Consider the following 25,082-nt stretch of genomic DNA (forward strand, 5'->3'; position numbering starts at 1 on the left):
ATGCTAAAGACCAGAAGACACAACTTTTTGAAATGGGCCATTCTGTTAATTGTTATAAAAACTTTTTTTGCTGGCTCAGATGCACATAAACGAGCACAGCGGCCATGCCTACCAGGTGGACCAGAAAAAAAATTTAAAAAATAGAAGCATCCCCATGGAAATGGGTCAGGGTGGGGAAGAACAAAAAATAAAACTGAGTGCGCCCTCAATGCGGGGGGAGGGTGCACACCAGCGGCCAAAGTGACTAGCACCTGCCCCAACCCATGACTGCGCCGCTTGCCACCGTCAGCTCGGCAAAACCCGAGCGGCTCGTGCCATTAGAGTTAATTGGGGCAGAAAAGTTGCCCTTGCCTCTCGAGAAAAGGAGGGCCATGCCTACTTGCCCCAAGAGCCTTTTCATCAATACACAGCAAAAACGAAGACTACAATGAGCTACAATTCAAGGCAGATGTGCGCCACTCGATTTCGGTTTTGTCCATTAGTGCTTACAAGCTGCTCATCAAGGAAAGCGAACAATGGCGTTATAAGAGTGGGGCTCAATGAAGCAAAAAAACAAAATGTAAAACAAAATGTAAAACAAAAGGTGCTTGATGGGAGAAAAAAGAATAAGCGCCGAGTCTGAACGATCCTCGGTAACAAGCAAACATACTGTGCCTAACACAACTGCGTTTGCTCACATGCCACAGCTTCAGTAACATAATGAGCTTTAGATGGAGCAAGATTTGTCACGTTTTTTTGCCCTTCCTCGGCACAATAAGACTGCCAAACACGATTGCTTTATTTTGGGTCATAAAAATACAGGGTCACATAGGTTGTTGCGCTCGTCGTGCTCATATAAATTAAGGTGTTACCACGATTGCTCACTTTTAGTCATAAAAATACACGCTCATTTAGGTTGCATATTCAAGTCATGCTTATGAAAAATGCACGGCATATAACATTCGGCCTGCTTACACCTACAGGTTCTGAAACATCCAAAAATGCTGTTTCAACAATATGGTAAAAGCCTCTAAAATCCTCTCACTTAAAGCGACCATAAAAAATTAAAAAGAGAGCATAATATAGCTATTAATAACAAAGTGTAATATACTTTCTAAAAGGCAAGGAACTGCTACAATTGTGAGTGAAGCGTCTAAAAATCAATTTCCTATTCACTAAACAAGAAAAATGAAGTCTTTGAAAACTTTCACCTTTCACTCGACGCAACAAAAAACGATCGAAAAAGCACTCATGAGATTACAAATGCTAAAAAAATGTTCTCTCAATCAGGAATGATAAAAAAATAAATTTTTCGGCCACACGGTTCCAAAATATACCTCATGATTTCTTCTGCCAAACTATTCGCACCCCACCTTAAATTTAGATATTCACTGCATAATTCATGTACAGTGTTATCTACTGAACAGAGTTATGGTCACGAAGCTGCTAGACACTGCAGTACACGTACTGTGGCTGATGCTCGCGACTTTTTAAACAAACTTAGTGCATTCCCCTTTGTGCCTGCAAATTACAGGTTTACATTGTGCATGCAAAAAATCTTGAGATTCGACTGATGGCTTTGTCTAATACATTGCATAAAACTAGGACATTCAATAGATGGGTTCTGCCTTATTTATGCACTGTCAGCAGCAAAAGTTTGCGGGATCTCCAGCGCGTGGCAGGACGATGGAAAACTGCATTGTGGCGCCATCTGCCGTAGTTGCGCCTGATGACAAGGCTAACGGAACTTACGTTTGAAATGCGCTTTGCGCACGCCTGTCCTTTCTTCGCTCTCAAGCATGCCTCGTCGCTTGCTTCCCCTTGCCGCGGAAGCCGCTGAGGCGCTGGGTTACATTCGCCGCCAATCTACTTTGGCAGGCACGATTGCCGGAATTCGTCGGCACCTTTTGCATTGCGCCCTATGCAACGATGGTGACAACGATTCAGCAGCAGCTACGAGCGTCAAAAGCAAATCCAGAGGAAGCAAGCGACGAGGCATGCTTGATAACGAAGAAAGGACAGGTGTGCTTCAGAGGCAATTACCGTTAGTCCCGTCATCGGGCGCTGGAGATCCCGCAAACTTTTGCTGCTAGCAGTACTTCACATGAAACCTGGACATTTAGCAGGTTTGCCTGCACTGCACAAAATTCAAAACATTCAAGAGACTGTAATTGGATACAACTTTAGAAAGATTGCAGCGACAAGAACTTCTGTTAGGACGTCCCCCTCCAATGGCGACAACTAGTTCCTGCAATAATGTGGTTAATCCCAAAAAAGTGGGATTAACCAGTGTTGGAGGAACTGGCTGTGGCTCCACAATTAGTTAATTGGTTAATCCTGTCACCTGTAAATCCCATAAACCGACACTACAGTTTGCCCAACCTACTGCACAGAATCTGGGAATTCAGTCAACCTAAAAGCAGTGTATGTAATATGGATATTGAACGGCTTGCCTGGTGCTACTACACGATACCTTTGATGCCAGCGGATGTCACGTACAAGCGAAGAGCCCGGAAGCTCACTGGCCGGGACTGCCTGCTGAACGGGCAGGCCGCAGTACCTACTTGTCGTAAAAGGGTTCAGTACTACTGGCGCTGCCCGTTCCAAAGCGGGCTGCCACGCGACCAGTCACTTCCGTGGAACCCTCCTTGGTGCCAACTTTCCGAAATGACGGATTTATAAGACTGACAGCTGTGCTGCCAAGTCACGCGTCTAGTGCCATATGGAAACATTCATTCATTACCGAGTTCATTCTGACAACTAGTAAAAGGTGAACCACACGAGACAGCCCACCCTTATGGGCACCTCTTCCACGTGTGTGCAAGACATCACAGTGTACCAATTTGCAAGCACCGGCAGCGCCCATACCCGTGTCACTGCGAAAAAGCGATCGTCGCCCAGCCCGCTATCGAAAGGGGGAATCACTCTTGTGTTCCAGGCAAGTGAAGAGTATGGCCTTGGCTTCAAGCATGACTACCTGAGAAACTCATTGGTGCTGGTATAGTTCCCCTCAAATACAACTGAGCGGACAATATATGCCTTCCTGAATTCTTACCAGTGCTGTTGAACAGCCACGGTCGATAAAAAAAACCGCCATATACTCGTGACAGCCCTCAGCGGCAGAACCACAAATGCTCTTGTCATGCATTTGGCAGTGGATGAAATTAGCTGTACTGCATGGTCACGAGCAATTCAGGCAATTGGTGTCTGTAGCAATTGTTTCGAGATTTCATCGCATTGCCCCATCAAATGAGTTCAAACAATGGTACCACGCCACAGATATACAAACCCCACAATTGTACACAACACGTTCCTCTTCACTCATGTTTAAGACGCCAGTCGGCTTGGCATACAGTGGACAAAAGTAACAGACCAAGACCTTTCCAAAACACAGTAAGTGCAGCAAGCTGCCATATTTTGTTCATAGCCCAATTTAGATGTCTATGCCTTACCTTCTTTTATGCGCAACAGTTCCATAATCGAGTTGGAAAAATTTCCCACACCATTACACTCTTTAAATTCAATCACACACTGTAGTTGCACTCAGGGTGGTTGCCCAGGCAACCTCGGTGGCATAGGGTGGCAAGCGGCTAGCAACCCGGTGGAGCAGGGAGGGCAAGAGACGGTGCCCCTGCACCTCTGGGAACACATTTCAAGGTGGACAGTGTGACCGTCACACACTACACCTCGTGGGTGAAACAAAAGCTGCATGCGCGCACAACGAAAATGGCAGGCTGGGAGCTACCATACGTACTCTGCTATTTGGTGTACTTCATGGCATTGAAAAACGGGACACCGCGTGTCGGACAACCAAAAGGCTCCACCCCTACGCGGGCCCTGGCGGTTGTGGTGACAATGGATTCATGTGAGCGATGCATGCATTTAAATATGAGGCAGGCTCTGCAAAAAGAAACGACGAGGAGCAAGACCAGCTGCACCCCTCCCTTCCACCAGTGTGGCCACCCCATTTGGCCGCCCGGTACGCAGTGGGGTAGGTGATGGAATGGCAGAAGACCTCCTCCAGGGGTGAAGATAATAAAAAGGCAAGAAAGAGTCATGGGCAGCACACCAGGAGTGGCCAGCACAATCAGGGATGGGCGGTATATGCGGTCGTCGGGCCATACATGTGCCGAGAGCCCCTCTGGGGCACTCCCTTGCACGCGTGTGGCCCAGTCCCTCGGCATGGGCCGAGAAGACTTCCTTACGCGGTGGCCAGGGCACCCCCTCCAAGGCTGAGTCCCTTCCCCCTGGAGCATGCTGGGTCGCAGTGGGAGTCGCGCCAGCAGCTAGCAAGAGAAGCAGGGAGCGGCCGGGGCAAGTCGGCCGCCCGGGAGGGGAGGCGAGACCTCCTTAGGCGAAGTACATGACCTTGAGGGTCTCCGGGTGGATGGTGACCGCACGGGCCAGCGCCACCACCGTCCGGTCATCCCCGTTGCTTGATTGGTGGCTCCCCTCTCCACTGAAACACACAAGGCAGCCATGTCAGCTACAGCAACCGTACTTTGCCACACACTGGTACAAATTATAAGACCCCTAGTGCAGCACCAAGAGGACAGGAGCGACTTGGAAGAATCTGGGCGATGTCTGAACCCCATCCTGCCCAGCAACATGCTTTAATGCATCACTCTCAACTGCCGACAATTCACAGCACAGGTCTAATCCCCCCATGACTGTGCAATCTCTATTTCACACTTGTGCTGGGTTAACTGAATATCCGCAAACTCCTTTGAGTGTCTTGTACACAAGATTACTAACCTTCAGTCTTGTAAATAATGTTCCTCCTGGAACATGTATCTCTCGCGTTGGTAACAGCAACCCCAAAGAGTACCAAAGAGCCCTACAGCTAAGCAAAAATTGCTCGCCTTCATATTATCCAGCCAGCCAGGTCAAGCCGCATGTTGCTTTCAGGCACTGACTGGTGCACTCCTGGTCTTATCCTCTCCATTCCATGCGTCCGGTAAGCCTTATTTGATGTCATCAATGATATCGGTTGCCATTTTGTATTACCATATTAGACATCGCATACTTTCATGCTGCCCACTCAAGCAGTACACAGTTGTCAGTATGTCAATATCGACAGAGATAGGCAGAGATAAGAAGGCCTGATAACAGCATAGCCAGCAGTACAGCCAGCCCAACTCAAGGCGATTCCTGCTATGTGTGGGCATAGCAATAATGACGGTGCAGCTGAGAAAGCGATGACTGGCAGCTTTCAACAATGCAACAGATAATGCTTTTTCAGCAATGATAGCAGCAAGGGTGGTAACGTCTCGCAACGAAAATCACAAACCTTCACACAACAGGCTTGCTTCTAAATGATGTGGTACGAAACAAGCACGTAGCGTGTGTATCTATAGCTGCCTACCCGACTAAGATTACAGTGTGACTGTGACATCTACAGTCGCACGCCACTACTTCGGCATCAATTTCAGGGAGATGCCACGCAAAGATGCCCATCTCTGGTACTAGCCTAGAGACCATGCAATCTGTTCACTGGGAATTTCATTGTTGCAAGTGCAATTATCATGATGGGAAACAGCGTACCCACACAAGAAATCAGTAGGAACTTTAGTAAGTTGTTATCCCTGGTGCTTCAAAGATAAAGATATACTAAAAACGTTTTCCCCACGATTTTTCAAAACTGCACCTTTTATGCATTCAGCATTTTGGCAGAGTGATATCTCAAGTTCTATACCACCTACTGCAACAACTTTTTTCAAAAAAAAAAAAAGCTCGAGCTTTTTATTATTATGAATGTTAAAACACTGCTTATATGAGAAAATTATGGAAATAACTAATGTGTCTCAGTCACCAAAAGGCACCTTTCGTTTGTGAAGTTTAATAAGCCGTACCTTTTTTCCAAATCACCTTAGCATTCTCATCTTTGCTTCATTGCAGTACTTAATTACTCTACACTCGTTGGTAAATAGAAATCTCCTGCTTACTTCCAGCTATGCTTTTTCCAAACAAAAACTAACTTTCCTCGATACATTTGAAACAGCTGCAGGCAAAAAATGTTCGGTTTTGAAATAGGCACAAGAAATGCACAAATGGTAAAATTTTGGTGCAGATCAGCCCATAAATTAAAGGAATGAACCTAAGAGGGATTTTCACCTTTGAGTTCAGTCTCAAAGAAAACCTAATTTCTCGAGCTGAATTTGTATGAACACAAACATCGCCAATGGACTCGTTGACACTCGAACTGGCGCTTCACCTACATCAACACATTGAAAAAGCTGAGGCCAATTCCAAGCCGAGCATACCTGAAACAAAATCCCCCCTCAAAACATCGTCAAACTCAGAGAAAAGCCAACAGTTACCTGTCGTGCTCCTTTTCGACGAGGTGGTAGCGGGCTCGGAAGGCCACCAGGTGGGCGTAGTAGGCAGGTGCCGGGATGGAGACTGAGCGGGTGCAGCGCACGTACGTGTGGCAGAGCTGGTAAGTCAGGCACTGCAGCTCATCAGCCGAGAACTGGTTGTCGTCCCACAGAACGTGGTAGTGGGAGGGCCGGCTGGTGCCCTGGATGCCCGCGTGCGAGCACAGGTAGAAGTCGAACTCGGTTGGGTGGGTGATGCCCATGTCCACCGTGGTGCCAGCGGGGATGTTGCCGCTCTTTCCTATCTGCTCCTTTTTGTCGGAGCAGAAGAGGCGCGTGTGATGCCGCTTCTGCACCACCACGAAGGTGATGCCCGGCTTGTAGTCTGTCTCGAGCTTGAGGCAGGCCTCGCGCACCGCCAGCAGCTCGTGGTGCAGCACCTGCTGAAACTGGCCCTCGGAGACGCCATCCCGGTAGAAGATGATGCGCGTCGGCTTGAAGCGAGTCGACTTATAGAACTGGATGAGCAGCTCACGCACCATGGATGCCAGGTCCTGAATGATCTCCTGCCGGTGCTGCTGCACTCGCACCGTGGCCGCATACCGGCTCGGGTGTGCGTCCATGCTGCCCACCACCTGCCCACCACCACCACGGCACTCTCAGGACAAGTATGTGTTTGCACTGTCGCTTTCAAGGTTTAGTGCATTTCTTCAGTGGGTAGGAAATAAAATGATGCACTGCAACTTGTTTAGGATCCCTCCTACATTTAAGAAACTGCAAATGCAGAAAATCTAAACGAGTGGCTAATCTCCTAGCAGCAGGTTGGAGTAGAAAGGCAAGGCATTCGATGTATAAAAACTCGATACACTTTTGTTTCTCTAACGAGTTTTCAGCAGCCAATAGTATGTCGATAGTATCTGCACGTAAGAACCCCCATTGCTTTGCTCTTCTTTAGCAAAGACTGATGAGGCAGCTGACAGCCCAGTTTCGCGTTTATTGTACCAACCACTTCATCAGGGCAAATTCCATTTGGTCCTATGTACAACATAAGGCCTGTTCCTTGCCCTCCAAACACACTTGAGCAGGAGGGTCTTTTATACCAGACCCTACTGCAATTTTCAAAGCAGTGGCGACTAAAGTAGTTACAGACAAGGAAGGGGTCACAGAGAAATTATATATACACAAACCAGAGAACAGTATGATCTAAACAGTACTCTATTTATGCATAAATAATGCAACCATGAGTGTAATATGAGGGGAGGAGACAGAGACCTATAGAAGATAGAGAAGACGGGGAAATAGAGAAATTAAATTAAAGATAAATCAATATTATTTGATTAAATGGTCAATATTATTTGAGAATTTGTGCAGCATCATGAGCTGCAGCAAAGCCTCTGATGTGCACACAGTCTCCCACACAAAAGAAGCAATCATCCCCATGCCACCCCTACAAGTTTCAAGTTTCGTACTGCCAAGTCCTAAGTCCTACAGCCATCTGATTGGCCTTGCTTTCCCCTTCTACCTCAACTGTTTCAGTGCCCAGAAGAGAAACCACAAGCTTCTTTTTGTGTTCATGCCATTCTCTGCTCTACCCAGACTCGACCCCAGGGTCTTACAAAAGCCACCTTCTCCCAACAGCTTGCAAGCCTTACGGCGAAGGCCACTGTAGCCATCTTGATGTACAGTGAGAAAGAAGGTTTGGTTTATGGGGTTTAACGTCCCAAAATAACTCCGAATATGAGGAACGCCGCAGTAGAGGGCTCTGGAAATTTCAATCGCCTGTACTTCTTTAATGTACACAGACATCGCACAGCCCGCAGGTGCCTTGCTTTTTGCCCCCATCAAAATGCAAAAAGCAATGCACCCAGATTATGTTCTCACTCTGCTGTTCAATCCCGTTAGCACAAACACAACATTAACAAAATTTTCAAAAATATTTTTTAAAATCCCCACGAGATTCGCCATCACTTTCAATCTAAAAATATTTCAGAGCTATCCCTTTCAATATTAGCTCACATTTGGGAATAATGTAGGAAATATATTTTACCTCAGTAATCAAGGAACACCAGCATTACGAATTCAGCTAAAATTAACAGCGCCGCAACTTTGGCGTGAAACAGAAACTGCAGTTTCAGTGTGCATGCTGCAGAGAAGTAACTATCATCAAGCCGAAGGAGTATGGCTTGTCACTGGTGATATTGATGCCAACTCTAATGTTAAACGAGTACAGCTAGGGAGGGGTTGGTAGTTGAAGGGTTAAAACGAAGCAAATGCAGTCTTGGTTTCCTTTCGGTTATAGCACTAGTACATATAACAGTGGAGGCGTTATACATATACCCAGCACAAGAAAGCAGGTTTTATCACAACTGTGCAGGCAAATTTCTTTACGCAGGCGAAATGAGGAAATGCGATGTTTCTGCGTGCGGTAAAGAACCCGAGGCGGCCAAAGTCAATACTGCTCACTGCCAAACGGGCCTCATCACTAACCCCATTAAACTGCTTAAGCAATTACAATTATGTTGCAACCCTTATACCAAGAGCATCCCCAACAAATGCAGGCGCCACATCAAAACATGGAAGCACTATATATGTCAGATATTGCTTCAATGCATGAGCCACTGTTCAGTGAAACTTGCCTTCGATACTTGAGCCTCCCAAGCAGCAACAGCCGCTGTTACGCAATGTTTCGAGCATGTCCCCAACCCCCTAACCTCATTTTCCCAGCCCCTTCAGTGACATCTCTTTCTGAACAACCTGCCTCCTTTCATATATACACCTCACCCCCTTTACCTGGAGGACAATAAAAGCATGGTTTGTCCCGGAACACTTCCAGACTCGTGACAAAGGTGCTCTAACCATCATCTGAAGAAAAAAAATAAAAATCACACTACACTGGTTTTGAATGCAGCTCTAGGTGCATTCTGAAGCATTACTGGTGGTAACCCACAGAATTTTGCGGGATATTACCGGAATTGCAATTTTTCTGCTGCAGAAAATCAGGGGCCCTACCAATCGATCATTGGCTTGTGCATATTTCATTGTTCGCAATCGTGGTGTTTGTGATGCCCCAGAAGTGCTTTGTGCTCAAGAATTCGGTTGCATCTTGCACTTTCTTATCATCTGTCATGCCATGAGAGAGCTGTGGAACATAATGACTTCTGCACATTGTGCACAGAGTACTCTGGCCAGTCGATTTTGCATGTCGGCATTAATCAAATCTGATAACGTCACCGAAATCTCACAGTTTGAAAAAAAAAAAAAAGCCTCCTACAAGACATCTGATCTAAAAATGAACTTGACTTGGTAATCATTGATTTACTGAGCAAATTGAATATGAGGATATTCAATAATGGCTGTGTTTGGGTGAGTTGGTTAGACATATTGATCCTGAAAAGAGCATAAAATACACATGGACAACAGCAAAAGACGGACACACGAGCGCTCGCATGTGTCTGTCTTTTGCTGTTGTCCATGTGTTTTTAATGCGCTTTTCAGGATCAACATGTTATTCAAGTTTATATTCAAGGTGACTAATGAAAAGCAGCTTTAAGTTGGCAGAACGGTTGTTTGCAAGTATTGCAAGTATACCATCGACATTTCTTCTTAGATTTTCCTGTTTATCAGACGGACAGCACGGACAACAAAGTGAGGCACACAAAGAAGCCCACTCACAGCAGCGATGGAGGGCTTCTTGTTGTCCCCGGCCGGCGGGTGAGTGACGTCCGCCCCCAGGAAGATGACGGGCTCGTTGAACACCTTGGGGCGGATACTGGGCACCAGGATGGAGTTGATGCCTCCCAGCTTGACGTTGATCTTGAGGCACAGGTTGGACAGGGTCTGGGGCGAGGTTTTGTTGACGTTCTTGGCCTGCACGCACTGGGTGGCCATGCCCAGGACGGTGTCGCCCACGCGCTTCACCTCGGCATAGACGGGCGTCTTGCCCGGCAGCACTACCACCACCAGCTGGAGCCCCTGGAAGGTGGACTTGAGGTAGCGGAACATAGGCTCCACCTGGTCGGGCCCCGTGGCATACTTGCAAAAGCAGGGCTGCCCGATAATGGGCATGCCCGCGTCGTTGCTGATCTTCTGCAGCTGCTGGGTGAAGTTGCGCAGGGCGTCCTCGCGGCAGGTGCGCTGGGGCGCAAAGCAGGCGATGGCCCAGATGCGGATCTCGACGCCCGTGTGGAACTGCTTGCCCCGCATGTCCCACACCCCCTGGTTGGGGATCGCCTGCTGCTTGGTCCGACCGCCATACTGCAGCTTTGGCGGAGGCAGGATGCGGCCCCGAACCTCCATCATAGTGTTGCTGATGGACAGACCAAACTCCTGCACGTACGGGTCCGTGTTGAAGTCCGCCTTGCGCACCAGGTTGTTGATCTCCCGCTCCCGGTCCGGTGCCGAGCGGGCCGTCGCCTTGATCATGGTGGACGTCTGCATGTCGGTCAGCTTCTTGATGCACCGCTGGCCCGCCACAATGTTGCACACCTCTAGGGGCAGGTAGGTGTGCTTGTGCTCCTGGCCCACTTGCAGGCACGGCAGGTGTGGGTACCTGCGGGGACACCTTGCTTTTAATACCACTCTTTCCCAGGGCAACATGCCCACCTTCCCTTCCCTTGACACCACCCATGCCTGCCCTCTTTGCAATGCAAACCGACACATTTACAGCGCTGCTATAAAATAACAGCCGTTATCATATCCTGACCAGACAGCTGCGGAACACCTCTCCCCTTGCAAGTCGTAGGCTGCGTACTCGTTTCCCTGGCTCTCTCTATACTCTCGTGTTTTCAGGCTCATCATCAGAGTGGGGGGGAGTGATCCTATTTACATCTCCCTGGCATGATTTTGAAAATTTTAAAATTGCAATTAAAATACCATATTCACCCGTGCAAAGAGATAATGAACCTGCTCCCTATTTTATCGCTGAGAATTTTTTTTCTTAACAGCATTCACTTTTCTTTGCACATTCATCAGTGTTTCGCATTATCTTCGTTCGATGCAGTCCACTGATAACTCGAGTGGTGTTTCTCTTTTGATGAGAGCTCATGTGGGGAATGACTTGGGAGAGCCCCTTGACGGGAGCCCTGACAATAGTGACTTGCTTGGCGAGGTGCTGTAAGCCTGGCTCTACCAGTGTACGCATTGAAGGCCCAGTGTTCAGCATATTCACTCTACTTAACCATCATCGGTCACCAACGTATGCTATGTACTACAGAGTTGTCAGCTCACACTGCGATAATGGCAAACACGTTCGGAAATGAACAATGCTAAAAAATGGGGATGTGATCGATGTAACCTTATGCTTTGGTTGATGATGATTATCAGACATTTTTTGGGGCAGGCAGGAATATGAGAGTTTTAAGTTGTGATAAAAATCAGTTGAAGCTTCACTTTTCTTCATAAAAGAGACTCCCCTCAAACTGGTGTGAACATTAATTGAAAAAGATAAAGAAAATATGGTCTAATCGTGCAAGTAAATCAAGGCCCAAAAATTTTGTACCTGAATTCCTAACAGCACGTACTACTGTGGCCACGGGTAGTCTCATTTTTACTTGGCACATTCAGAATACAAAGGCAGATTTTAAAATGGAAACAACACTTTTCTTTATGGGGACTATCGAAATAAGGCTACTGACTATGCACCTTATAGCATATAATCACAGTTCAACTGCAGTTTTCTCAGTTGCCCGTGTCTGACAGGTTTCTTGAATGTTGGAGAGCTTTTGATAACTTGTTCTTGTTTCACACACGAAGGGATTTTGAACCACTTTCTACATAGAGAGCTGCGACACCTGATGACATTCTTAGTTTATTCGTACAGGTGGAGCATAATGTCAATTAAAAAGTAACTGAATGCAATTTGAAAGTTCATTAAAGCTGTGCAAGAAAAGTTACCTGGTTCCACTCTAGCATTTCTATTAGCACTTTTATTGAAAGACCAGCAATTAAGCTGTGATTGCATATTCGTGGCTTTACACAGGTGCCATCGCACCACTGGGAGGGAGGAAGAACCTGCTCACCTGAGCTTCATCTTGTACTTGTCCAAGAAGTACTTGGCCACTGTGCACTCCACAGTCTGGCCATTCTCCAGCTGCAGCGGAAACCTGCAATGACCACATACACACTTTGTTTACAGCTGCACCAATGCATAAGACAAACCTTTTTGCAAAGAGCTGTTTTTCCTACAAAAAAAAAATTTTTGTACACAAGTTGCACTTGTATAAAAAAATAACATCCAGACAAGAACAACGGTGAGATACAGTGAAATCCCGTTGATACGATTCGGCTAAATACGCTTTTCGGCATAATACGTTTTTTTTTTTTTTCGTTCCCGGCCGATGACCTATAGAGGTAATGCATTTTTGTACGGCTAATACGATCGTATTTCCACGTCGGTTTGGATAATACGATCGTGGAAACGTCTTCCGTAAATCTCGCGCAGTTTCGATTTTCGCGCCAGGAGGCAGCAAAAGTGTCCTAGCGGGATCTGACAGTAGCTGCAGTGGTCGTAACTCCCCTAGCGCTCGTGGCCGATTTTCGATGTTGGACATGACCTTTGCTAGACACGTGTAGGAATCACATCTCTCCAACTATGATGATGACATCAGAGCCAGTCCTTTGCAGAGGGTGGGCAGAGCTACTAAAATTATCGCATCGAGCGAAACTACAGGCACGGCGGACTAAACACGCGACATGCGCTTCGTATGCTCAAGGCTTGGCTTGGCTCGGCTCGAGTCCGGCCGTGCCTCAGCACAGCGTCTGCAGCAGTGTGGCGGCCTCTGGGAGCCATTTTCCCAAGCTCGCACAACAAAAGCGCCGAAGCGCACCGAAGGTTTTTAGCACCATCTATCCTAAGACATAGTAATCACGGTAAAATCACGTGACCAAGAAGCAGTGATTGGCGCATGCATTGACGATGCTGTAGGCTTTGTTGGCTTTGTGTTTGCCATTTCTCGTTGCCATTTTGGTTTTCCGAGCGTTCAGCTTGCACTTCGCACTTATCGTTTTTGTTTTGGTGCCGCGTTTCACCCGTGCGCTTCACCATGTCTAGGAAGCGTAAAGCGTTATCGCTGAAAGAAAAACTTGATATTCTCGTAAAAGTCGACAACAATCCGCAGAAGAAACGTGTCGACCTGGCACGCGAACTTTGTTTGCCTGTCTCCACGCTGAACACGATCGTCGGCAAGCGAGAAGAAATTCGGAAAAAACATTCAAGTCTTCGGCGCCAACGTGAAGCAAACAAGGGGTGCCCAGCATGGCAAGATGGAAGAGGTTCTACTGGCGTGGTTCAGGGAAGTAAGGGCGGCGGGCGTGAACGTGGACGGGACAGTTGTTCGCGAGAAAGCTGATGAGATTGCACTCTCGTTGGGCATTGAAGATTTTAAAGCTTCGGGCGGGTGGCTCCATCGTTTTAAAACACGACATGGCCTGTCGTATAAAACCGTTTCCGGCGAAGGGAAGTCTGCCGACCAAGATCAGGTCTCCAACTGGCTTTCGACTCTGCCGGCGGTGATTGCTCAATACCAGCCAAGGGACGTGTTCAACGCAGATGAAGCTGGGTTGTTCATCAACCTCCAGCCCGAGAAAAGTCTCAGTATGAAAGGTGAGACGTGTCAAGGTGGAAAAAAAAGCAAAGAAAGAGTCACCGTATTGTTGTACTGCAATGCTGATGGAACCGAGAAGCTCAAGCCTACCGTCATTGGCAAGTTCTGGAAGCCACGCTGCTTCTCGCGTAACCCACGCCTTCCTGTCGTTTACAAAGCGAATAGGAAGGCATGGATGACCGGAGCCCTTTTCACAGAGTTCCTCACCCATCTGGATGCCCGGATGCGTGCCGAGAACCGTAGAATTCTTCTATTTCTCGACAATTGTGCCGCGCACCCTGTCGATATTTCGTGGCTGCAAAACGTCAGAGTAATTTTCCTGCCGCCCAACTGCACCAGCCACTTGCAGCCCCTAGATGCAGGAATCATTAGAAACGTGAAATTTCACTTTAGGAGCTTGTTGGTCAGACGCTTTTTGGCCAAGATTGACTGGAAAGATGCCAGCTTGAAGGTGGATCTTCTTGATGCCATTCATTTTCTAGCGATGTCATGGGATCGCGTCAAACCCGACACCATCGCCAACTGTTTCAAGAAGTGTGGCTTTTTTTGTGCATCTGGCGATACGGAGGAACATGGAGCTGACAGCGCAGAGATTGACATCCCGGACTGGGGTGACCTCGATGTCGACGTGTCTCCGGAAGAGTTTGTATCGACGGACGACCAACTGGCGACATGCGAATTGCGCACCGTCCAAGACATCATTGCAGATGTTACCGCTGAAGAGGAGAGCAACGACGATGACAACCAAGACGCCGGAGATTGCAGCGGCGATCGTCGGCCATTAAATACTGACGGTGCACTCCAAGCTATGGACGGGCTTCGTGGCTTTGTCGCGTCTGCGGAGCTGAGTGAGGAAACTGCTACTCATTTCTACGAGTTCCAAAAAAGCTTTCTTCAGGACCTCGAAAAGCAAAAAGTGCAAAGCAAAGTGACGGATTATTTTAACGTGCTTTAATAAAAGAAAGTTCTGTGCCAAGTATGTATTATTCGCGATCTTTTGGAGTCCGTTTTGGATAATACGATTTTCGGATAATACGCTTTTATTGTCGGAGCCCGTGGGAATCATATCAACGAGATTCTACTGTATTTGTTCGAAAAACATGTTACTAAAAGAGTACCCCAACAACCGCGTACGTCCAGGATCTCAGCCAATGCTTCACCAGAGAGGCTAGTACCAAATGCTCATTGTGCTCAAGGGCAATTTTCAATAGACAGAACCATGCAATGCGATGTCAGCAGCCGCCAACACTTATAGAGTGGAAAGAAGGGGGGGTGGGGGGAACTCACTCATCTTTCAGAGACCTAGAGCACAGACAATGAAAACCGAGTCCCACTGAATGGCCAAGGAAACCTGGATGATTGTACATTTCGAAGAGCCATACCCCATAATTGTTCACAGGACTCAAAATGTGCTTTGCAAAGAAAAGGTCACAGTAAGAGTCATCATCAGCATGCTGCAATGGGCCAGTGATAATCTCAACGCCAAAGTAATCATGGCTGCCTCCCTCCAAGCACAACAAAATCTCGACAATTTGACATCACCAGCTTAAGACCGCTTCAGGCCTTCCCCATAACTGTACAATGCACTGTCTTGTGACAAGGGCCGCCACCTTACACTAACCGCATATTTGCCTACCTGAGCTGACTGCCTGGCCCTCCCTTTAGCTTTTGTCTTCCCTTGGAGGCGCTCCTTTAACTTTAATGACCATTGGTCACCTTGCTTTCCCATTACATGCCCTTTCCAAGCCTTCGTCTTGATTTTAACCATGAAGCAATTAAGCTGCATATGCTCTGCCACTCCTTTCACTCTTCCTGTTTCGTAACAATACTTCTATCATCTTCCTTTGCACATCTTGCAATGCATAAGTATTCCATCCCACTTCATCAGCCTCTGTGTTTCTGTCACACAGGTAAGCACTGGCAAGGTACCACTTCTATATCCTTGCTGATCAGATGTTCATCACTCGAGAGTGCCGGCCAAATGCACTCCACCCCATTCTTATTCCATCAGCTATTTGTTATTTGACACTTGCACGGAGCTGCCTGCCCTAAGTAGACACGTTCGCATACCACTTTCAGTGCCTTGGTAGTTGTTGCAGACATTAAACTTTGGTTTTGTTTTTGCCCATTAAGCTGACGTTTTGTTTTGCGCGCTTAAGTCGTTAAACATGCATTGCAGTTCGTGCCCCAAGTCCCCTATACTCGCGGACAAGTTTTTCTGGCTATGGAGCCAAGGCTACAGCCGCGGAGCTTTCACTATTGTGTTACTACACCATGTAGTTCTGGTGTATCTGGCTTCAGGTACGGTTTTGGTTTCAGTTGCGCCTTTATTTGACATAATGGCTTCCGAGCCTCCAACAAAGCAGAAATGTCTTTTACACTACTAAAAGTATAAGTGGACATATATTCACGGTTAATGAATATCACGTGCCACATACATTGTCGAAACAAGCACATTGCAAAAGCGCACAGAAGCCGACGTATAGACACAGCAGCAGCAGCTAACGTACGCTTCGGGTAATTCTCGGCAGATGACGCAGCCATCCTGTTTGCACGTTGTGGTATACGGATATTAAAATGCACTACACTAACATTGTATTGACCTATATTGTAGTACAATCTTGATGCAATTACAACATAGACATCTGTGTATTGATACAATATTCTACAGCACAATTCACATAGTTTATCAAGGGACTATATTCTGGTACACAGTGAGCTGATGAGTGTTGGCTCTGTAGCTTTGGCTGCATAGAAACAAAAAACTTATTCGGGAGTATAGCAGGGTAGTGGCATTGAGTACTAATGTATCCTCCATTAGCTTTTATTTCAACCCTTCCCGATAGCTCCTTTAAACACGCAGTGAATAGCGCTGGACAGACCTTGTCCCCTGCCCAACACCCTTCTTAAATGTTATTTTATTGTTTTCTTCGTGCAGGAGTACGGTGCCTCCATAGCCATGATAAGCATACTCTATGGCCCTTATATAGGCCCCACTACACCCTTGCTATGCTATGCTTGCATGACTGAAAACGTAAAAGTGTACAGCTGAACTAATTTGATTAGTGATTACCTCAGTAATTTACCTCGTCAATAAGTGACAGCAGGTTGGTCGCCATGCAGTTTCGGAGCCCATGGCAATTCCTTTCTTTGACATCACTTCATACAGTAATTTGATTGAAGCTCTTTCATACCCTCAGTTCCTCTGAACACTTAAAACTGTCCCGCTAACTTTTTGTTATTATTGCTGTGGGCACAACGCAGCTTCAGGGGCGAGACAACAGTGCATCACTTCTCCTCCCAGCCAGGCGCAGTCTTCACCAGGCATCACAAATGACATTTGGAGAACTGCTTGGGCTTCATAGAAAACAAGTTCCTCAACCCCTCTCCTCCACACTTCTAAAGCTTTCTTCAGACAAATTGTTTGCACAATGGAAAGTCCCACGCCGCAGGACTGTGCCTAAGAACACCTTCCAAGAGTGCTACTATTATGTCTCCAATGTGCACAACTGTAGCAAATGCATACAACAGCCGACTCGGAACACTGTATTCACACAAGACACGGTCAGTGCAATGCACTGTTTGCCAGGCACACTTGACATCCTAGTAGGCACCCTAATGGCTCTATGAACTGGGCCCACAATGACTCAAACAAGCCGTATACTTTGCCCTCTTTTTTGTACGATGAAGTGCTTTCTCGTATTCACCAACCTCACCATTAGGGTGTTCTAACAACACACAATAAAATTTTGAAACGACTGCACCGCTTCCACTTAATATGGCCTAATAATAGAAAAGCAAAGTGCTTGCTATCTGCATTAAAATGGTTTACTTGCAAAAAGAGCAGCTTTAATAATGCACTTTTCAGAAAACCCTGCTTCAAACAAATCATAATTATGAACAATCTAACCATATTTGTTGTAGTAAAAGTATCCCCCATACTCCTTCAATGAACTCTGTTCTGTGCCATGTCCTCCTCATTTCACCTGACCCCATCACTTTATGCCGCAACTAGCTGACCCTGTTTTCACGTTATATGCTCTGTGTATAAACATTTTTCCTCGATTTAGACAGATTCATGAAAGTCGCATTTGTTCCTTGACACCCACTACTGTTTTTCTGCTTCATAACAACACACCTTTGCTTCCCCCTTCCTGCACTGTGCCCACTTTCTAGCCCTTTTTAATGTTTTAACGAACCTCTTTTTTTCCTACGAAACACACACCCATTAACAGCCATGTCAGCCTTCTGCACAAGCCCCCTAACTGTGTGTCATGCACATGTTGCTAGTGATCTCTGGTTACCGGGATGTAAGAGCCCTGCTTAAAGCTTCCCTCATTTGGGATAAAAATTGGTGACTACTCACGACTGGAGCTGGGCAGGCCGGCGGGTGACATTGCAGACGCGGTACTTGCGGCGCATGCTGCCGCAGTGGGTGATCTCAATCTTGAGGCCCTTGATCTCCTTAGTGAACTTGACCCGCTGCGAGTCCGTGAGAGGCTTGCGCTGCTCGTTGACGTCCCGCAGCTCTAGCACCTCGCACATAAACTCGATGACTGGCTGCGCCTTGTAGAAGGCAGTGGCTGATACGTCGATGTTGAGCATCATCTTCCACTGACTGGGCCGCACACTCTGGTGGAAGCCGAACCAGACCTCGCGGCCACCCCCCAGTGGGTGGAAGTAGCCGTCTGGCGACGAGAAGAAGGACCGCCCGACGGGTGTGTACGTCATCGAGGGCAGGTGGCGCATCACCACATCCAGAGCTTGCACCGCGTCCATGGGGATGTGGCGCGAGCGGCCCTCCAGGACTTCCTCCAGGGCGTACAGGCTCACCTGGGCCACCCATTTGATGGCCACCCTGAACACCCGGTCCTTGCCCTCACCTGGCAGGGTCACCTCCAGCTCGGCCTTCTCCTTGCCGATGGGCAGGTCATCCCGCGTGTACATGTTCTTGCGACCGTCAAAAACGGGCTTCTGGCTGCCAAAGATCTTGGAGTAGGACTGCACCATGGTCTCAATGATCTCCCGGTTGACCTTGCGCGGGCACTTGTCCGGCGTGATGGTCACGTCGTAGTGGTGCAGGAAGCCTCGTGGCATCGAGATTTGGAAGTGGTTGGCCCTGAGCAGGATGGGCCGCCCCTCACTGCCCAGGTTGGGCCGCCGCGGGCATGAGAACTGGGGCAGTGCCACGGCCAGCTCGGCGGGGCCCCCCGCACCCAGGGCCCCGCCAGCGGGCGGGGGGCCCACCAAGGGCGGTGCCGCTGGCCCTAGGGGCGGGGCGGGCCCACCCAGCGGAGGGGGAGCACCAGGAGGCGGGGCCCGCGGTGCTCCACCCGGACCGCCACCGCCAGGAGGCCCAGGGGCTGTAACATGAAAAAAAGGCCATGGTCATTCCTAGGCTACCCACTCTGCCACAATATAACCAGGATATAATCAGCAAAAGCTGAGCAAAAGACTTTCTTTGAGAAAGATGCCACTGTATAATCAACATTCTCCCTCCAGCAATTGGCAGAAAGGCATCCATAACACTTTACACAACTACTGTAGCCCAGATAAAGGACAGCATAAAAAAGGTAACCTAAGGCCCTTACAAGACCACATAACCATGCTCTACAGGTTTTTCTGCACTAGTGCACTATAATAGCCACATTAGCTAGTAACACGCCAGCAATGGGCAGGGCAATGCTGCCTATTGCACTGCAACACTCTGCTAAAGCCAGAAGGCCAATGGCACCAGGCATCCACACAAGATTCCTGCAGCTGACAGAATGATATACATGATCAGAAATTTCAAGTCAATTCCCGTGGCAAGCAAGCATGAAATCTCGTAGCTATCGCCCCAGCCAATGAAGCCGCATATTTTACTGCCACTCTCTCGTGCTGTGCATTCCATATCCACTCTAAACATGTATACATGCACAATGGATCCAAACACACTGCTACTGTGTTGTCCTCCCAGGGTGCATTAAAGGTGAGGGCTGGATCGGAAATTGGGCTTGTACCACCCCTAAAATACAACTGACTTTGAGCAGTTTGCAAACCGAGTTAACCTATGTTCAAAGTCAGCCTGGCTCGCCCTAAAATATTTGGGTTACAAAGCCTTAAAATTATATTTGGAAAGTCCTAAATGTGAGCAGAGTCAAGATGTAGACACTTCTGCAAGATCTCATGTCGGTTGGCACAGTCAAACCATCTATAACGTTTTGATACACTGGAACATCCCCCATAACTTTGTGATGAGAACACAGTGGCTTATCAACAAAGGTAAACCCTTGTTCCTGCTCACAGTTCATTTTGACTATGCACTACAGTTAGCTAACAAAAAAGTCATCCCAAATTCAATTTTTACATTCTGTATATTACCTGTTTTAAGTGTTATTTTCCAGCTGTTGGCTTTGTACTTTTCTCTGTATACAAGTTTGAGACTCCTGTTTAAACTAGGAGGTCAGCACAACACGGTACTAAACAATTAGCCTTAAAACTAAACTATATACCCCTCAAAAAACATCACTAAATACTCCCACCCTGCACAGACAGACCATAATACAGGAATTTTTTCGTGCAAAGAAACTGTATTTAAAGGGACAGAACAATGGAATTTAGGTCTCGATTTTTTTTCGCCGCATTGGAAAGATTGAAGTCTAAAATGTTCAATTCCATTATGGTTTTGCTAGAAACGCTGTAGAAAAATTTTACCAAGAATTTTTCGACCAATGCGTGCGCCCGTTTTTATGTAGTCCGATGCTGGAAACCATGAGCAACGACCGCGATGACGACTGGTGGTCGACAAAAAAAGACGTACCGAAACAAATATGACTTTCACTCGGCAGACAGTAATCAGACATTTTTTTTTGTGTAGAGTAAAGTCCTTTTCAGTTTCACATTCAATGCTGTTACGGCACAATAATGCACGCCCTCGTCAACGAAAGTTTCAGAGAGCACTGTCATCGCTTCATTCACAAAATTGCAAACACTGTGGTGCCATCTAGTGGTAAAACCTGACAGCATACCTCTCGCGGTACGAAAGCAGGGGTGGTTTTCAGTTAAGGACGCGCTGCAGAGAGCGCAAAATATAATAAATGATGGCCAACACTCCTAGAAGAAAAAAGAACAGTATGCAGTCACGAAAATCGGCGATATTTTGCTGACATGTAGTCACGTGGGGGCTACACTAAATGTACTAGGGTTTCTGCGCTAGATAGCGCCTCGGCTGCTTTTATGAGATTTTCAATGGCAAATTAAAACTGTAAAGCCTCTTTTCTTTGATAATGTAGTGCTCGATCTGTACTATATGAGGAAAGATCTTTTCATCTCCACCATAATCTCATGACATATTTTGGCCAATGTTCTGCCCCTTTAACAGATTGTTTGCAAAGAAGAAAAAGAACCTCATTCTGCATTTGCATCTCCTCTAAGGTGTAGTTGCCATGGCAAGGGGCATAACTTCAGCAACAAACTATATTATTGCAACACCCTGCAAGGTGCAGCCTTAGAGAAGTGAAGGAATAGCTGTATTTGAGTATGCAGTTTTAATCTCCTTAAGCAATGCTGCTGCAGTTACACGCCGAGGCCTTCTGTCAAGGCTTGCTCGCATTTCTGGCAAAATTCCCAAGAAGACAGAGTCAAAATACGCATACAACACTCAAGACATTTTAATCAGAAAGCTACCAACACTGCAGCCTGCAGCCCTCAACCTCAATGGCACCTGCGTGCTGTTGTACAAATTGTAAAATACATACTTGGTTTTCTCACAGCATCTGCTACATGACACAGCTGTCATTCCCAATGATGGACACGCCTGTTAATCAGAGGGGGTTACCTTCCAGGGTGACTACCTTGAACAAACACTGCATTGCTTTGCACTGTCAGTTTTATTGTTAGTCCAAATTGCATGCCTTAAACTGTAGGGAGTCTATTGATAAACAATGGTGTTAGAAACAAACTATTGCATTGGACTAATAGGATTGAGGGCACTAAGTACTTAATATGCATTACACTGCAACATGCTAACAGGCACTTTGTAATTTTCTTTTTATTCTCTTACTGCTACTTAATGTGAAAATAATTTTTGATGGGGCAAATGACACCAGAGAACAGGATGAATTTGACACTACACTAAATGCCTGTAAAACAGGATGTCTCACAATGGTATATTATTATGCCGCTTCGACCTAAGCTAACACCTTAGCATAATGATATTCCTCCTGCAGTGACAAGGAGTCTCAAATTAGCGAACACATGTCGCCCTCGTGTGCTTGAGGTAATGGTTGCCACCACACTATGAAATTTTTATAACGGTCCAGCAAACTAGAACCGAATTCAATGAGCACAATGAAATCCTAAGTTACGCAGAAATAGTTGCACCGCTTTTAGCACTAAGGATAAATGAATCTCCACGCAGAACAACAGATCGGTTTCCCAGAAGGTAACCCTACACGAGACCCGCCACCAAGCCCAACCTGCGAGAAATTAAGGGATGCAAGAGGCTTGACGAGGAAACGGAATTCATGCCTGCTGCCATAAAGGACAGTCGCAACATGTTAAGCGACTTCAGGAATTCGACAGGAAGTGATGCGACTGCGCATAGCCTCGCAACAAAGCATGAGGTTTTCCGTGAGCGATCTACACAGCAGGTGAAATGAATGGATGAAACAGTGTCAGAGCTACGCAACGTTGACTGAAGCGCATCTTTTTCGCAGCATGGACGTTTCAGATGTAATCACGGGTTAACAGTAGGCTTCTGCATCATCCTACTCCGTAGTATGCCTTCGTGCGCGTTTCTTGACCAGCTGAACGACGAGTGATCGAGCTAGTCAACGAACGACGCTGTCGAAACAGCCAGGCGAGATCGGGCACGGCTGCACGCGCGAGGGCCTTCGCAGGCGCGTCACGTGCAGCTGAGGACGCACCAGTGCTGGGCCACGCGCAGATCGCGTCTGATGACGAAACAAAAACACCCCGAGAATGACTCGCATAGCGTGCGACAACGCCACAGGGCCCGACGTAGGCCTCGGAGATGCCCCTACGCGGAGTAGCGCGTAGGCCTAACCCCCGAGGGCCGTCGTAGGGGCCACGCTCATACTACTGCTGGTTTATGGACGATCGAGCAAGAATCACGGTGTCAAAGGTTTACTCACGCTGGCCAACAGGGTACATCCTCCCTTCCGCGCGGTCTCCGGTAGTCCTGCTGCTTACGTTTCAAGCTGCAGCCCCGCAGCCCCGCACCTTAGATCGGGGAAGGGGGAAAATTAAGCCCGTCGCTGCTGCCGTCGCCACCGTCGCGGAACCCCACCGTAGGACTCAGTTCGGTTGCAACGACGTCACGGAAGGCCGCTTGAAGCGCCGCGGATGCGATCGTCCATAGCATAGATACTAGATAAGTGCGGACCCGTCCATTTTTCATGCCGTGGCTGAAGCGGCGGTGGCGCTACAGGCGAAAGCCAGTCCCGCGATCGTTGCCTCCGACTTCACTCCTTTCTGGTGCAAATGAGTTTGTTGCAAACAAACCATCTTGCGGAAATTTTGTTTGTTTGTTTGTTCGTTTGTTTGTTTGTGGGGTTTAACGTCCCAAAGCAACTCAGGCTATGAGAGACGCCCGACCACCTGGGGTTCTTTAACATGCACTGACATCGCACAGCACACGGGCGCCTTGCTTTTCGCCGCTATCGAAAAGCTGCCGCCGAGGCCGGGATTCAATCCCGCGTCCCTTGGGAACAGTAGCCGAGCGCCGTAACCACTGCGCCACCCCGGCGGGGCCTTACGGAAATTAGGAACACATTTAAACGTGTTACAGTGGCAGGGGACCAGAGCTTGAAGGCTTGGTAAAAGGCAAGCAACTCATGTACGTTCTTCTAATGTTCCGCGCCATATGCAAGTGTTGTTAAACTTTGATCGCGAATAATAATTGTAGGAAATGAACTTACAGGCTTGTTTTGAAATCAAAATCTAGCTAAACTACAGTATAATGGCAGTAAGTGACTCGCATAGTTTTTGAGTAAACAAAGTCGAAGCAATCGGAAGAAAACATATGCCCGTGCGTCATTGTTGTTTAAAGCACTACGCGTCTCAATTTCAAATGTTTTCTTTTTTTTTTTTTTCGCGCGTACTCGCGGGCGCGGTGAATGCTCTTGAACAACACGTGGACGCGCGTGGTTAAAACTTGACGCTGTATGGTGATCTGTCATGCTCCACATCACAACCGATCACGTGCTCCGGAAAAAAGACGACGCCAGCATATAGCACGACTGTAAGGCTTTTCTGCGTCGTAACGAGATCGTAAAAGAGTGATCAGTATTAGTGGTCATCGAGGTAACGTCGCGGGGCTGTTCAATTAAAGCTTCAAATAGAAAAATCAAGTTTCCTATACATGCTTCCATCACGGCCAGACTCGAGTGGTGGCGGCGCGCCTAATTTTTTGGGCTCGTGTTTTATCCTTTGTAATGATGGATAAGACATTACCGTACACGAATCAAGTACCAATTCGACTATGATCGCTAAATAATTTATAATCTTCTAAATAATTTATAATCTTCTAATTTATAATCTGCAATTGCTTTTCTGGCCTGTTTGGGTTTCAACAGCCGTGCAATGGCTGTAATGTCAGTAAACTCTTGCTTCTCTCCCTCTTCTTTTACTTTCCTTCTCTACTTTCTCTCTTCTGCCCGCACGAGGCAGCGGAGGTGGCTCAGCTACAGAGCCAGTAACAGGTCCGTGCATTTTCTTTTCCTTCTTCCTACAGCCACAAAAAGAACAAGAATCTGAACAAGTGAGAGATAGTGTAGTATCACCGTTTTCTCGTACAACGCGTGACCTAGGACATATTCTTTATTGCAATGCCCCAGCCATCTCTTGGCTCCGGAAATCGAAACCAAAAGTGGTGAGAAAAGAAAATTCAATTAAGGGCAATTTAGCGGTTATAATTTGAAACCGCGTGGTGATCCATATACAGTGTTCTGCAGCTTTATCGCACGCGTTTTCAAAATGTCCCCCGCCTCTACCGGAGGCTCATTTGTACTGAAACCGCGCATAAAGCTTGCGCGTTGTTGTCCCCTCCTTTGAGACCATGATTACTTGGTTTGCGAGTCTTCCGTCTCGAGCCCGCGGAGGGGTCGCCTCCGTAATGCATGCAGCGGTGGCGCTGTACGCAGTCGGGATGCGATCAGCCGGCGGGTGCGCGCGCGGGTGA

The 25,082-nt window shown here is 47.4% G+C and overlaps 1 protein-coding gene across 1 annotated transcript; it reads right to left on the reverse strand.

Annotated features, from left to right (window-relative positions):
• Nucleotides 1–2,043: 2,043 nt before the first annotated feature.
• AGO1 (protein argonaute-1) lies at nucleotides 2,044–23,237 on the reverse strand. Its single transcript, XM_084595959.1, has 6 exons — nucleotides 23,035–23,237; nucleotides 18,264–19,260; nucleotides 12,314–12,397; nucleotides 9,969–10,845; nucleotides 6,300–6,931; nucleotides 2,044–4,438 (listed from the first exon to the last, which is right to left on the reverse strand). The coding sequence occupies exons 1-6, from the start codon at nucleotides 23,051–23,053 to the stop codon at nucleotides 4,330–4,332; spliced, it is 2,718 nt and encodes a 905-aa protein (XP_084452085.1). The 5' UTR covers nucleotides 23,054–23,237; the 3' UTR covers nucleotides 2,044–4,329.
• Between the last annotated feature and the right edge of the window lie 1,845 nt (nucleotides 23,238–25,082).

Source organism: Amblyomma maculatum, chromosome 1, assembly GCF_055883805.1.
Source record: "Amblyomma maculatum isolate TAMU_Amacu chromosome 1, ASM5588380v1, whole genome shotgun sequence".
Lineage (NCBI taxonomy): Eukaryota > Metazoa > Arthropoda > Arachnida > Ixodida > Ixodidae > Amblyomma > Amblyomma maculatum.

Bases quoted from the DNA above. Each gene is read 5' to 3' on its own strand.
- AGO1 (XM_084595959.1), bottom strand. The intron at 12,398-18,263 runs GTGAGTAGTCAC...TGGTCATTGCAG, and splicing joins CGGCCTGCCCAGCTCCAGTC to GTTTCCGCTGCAGCTGGAGA. The intron at 6,932-9,968 runs GTGAGTGGGCTT...GGTGGTGGGCAG, and splicing joins AGAAGCCCTCCATCGCTGCT to GTGGTGGGCAGCATGGACGC.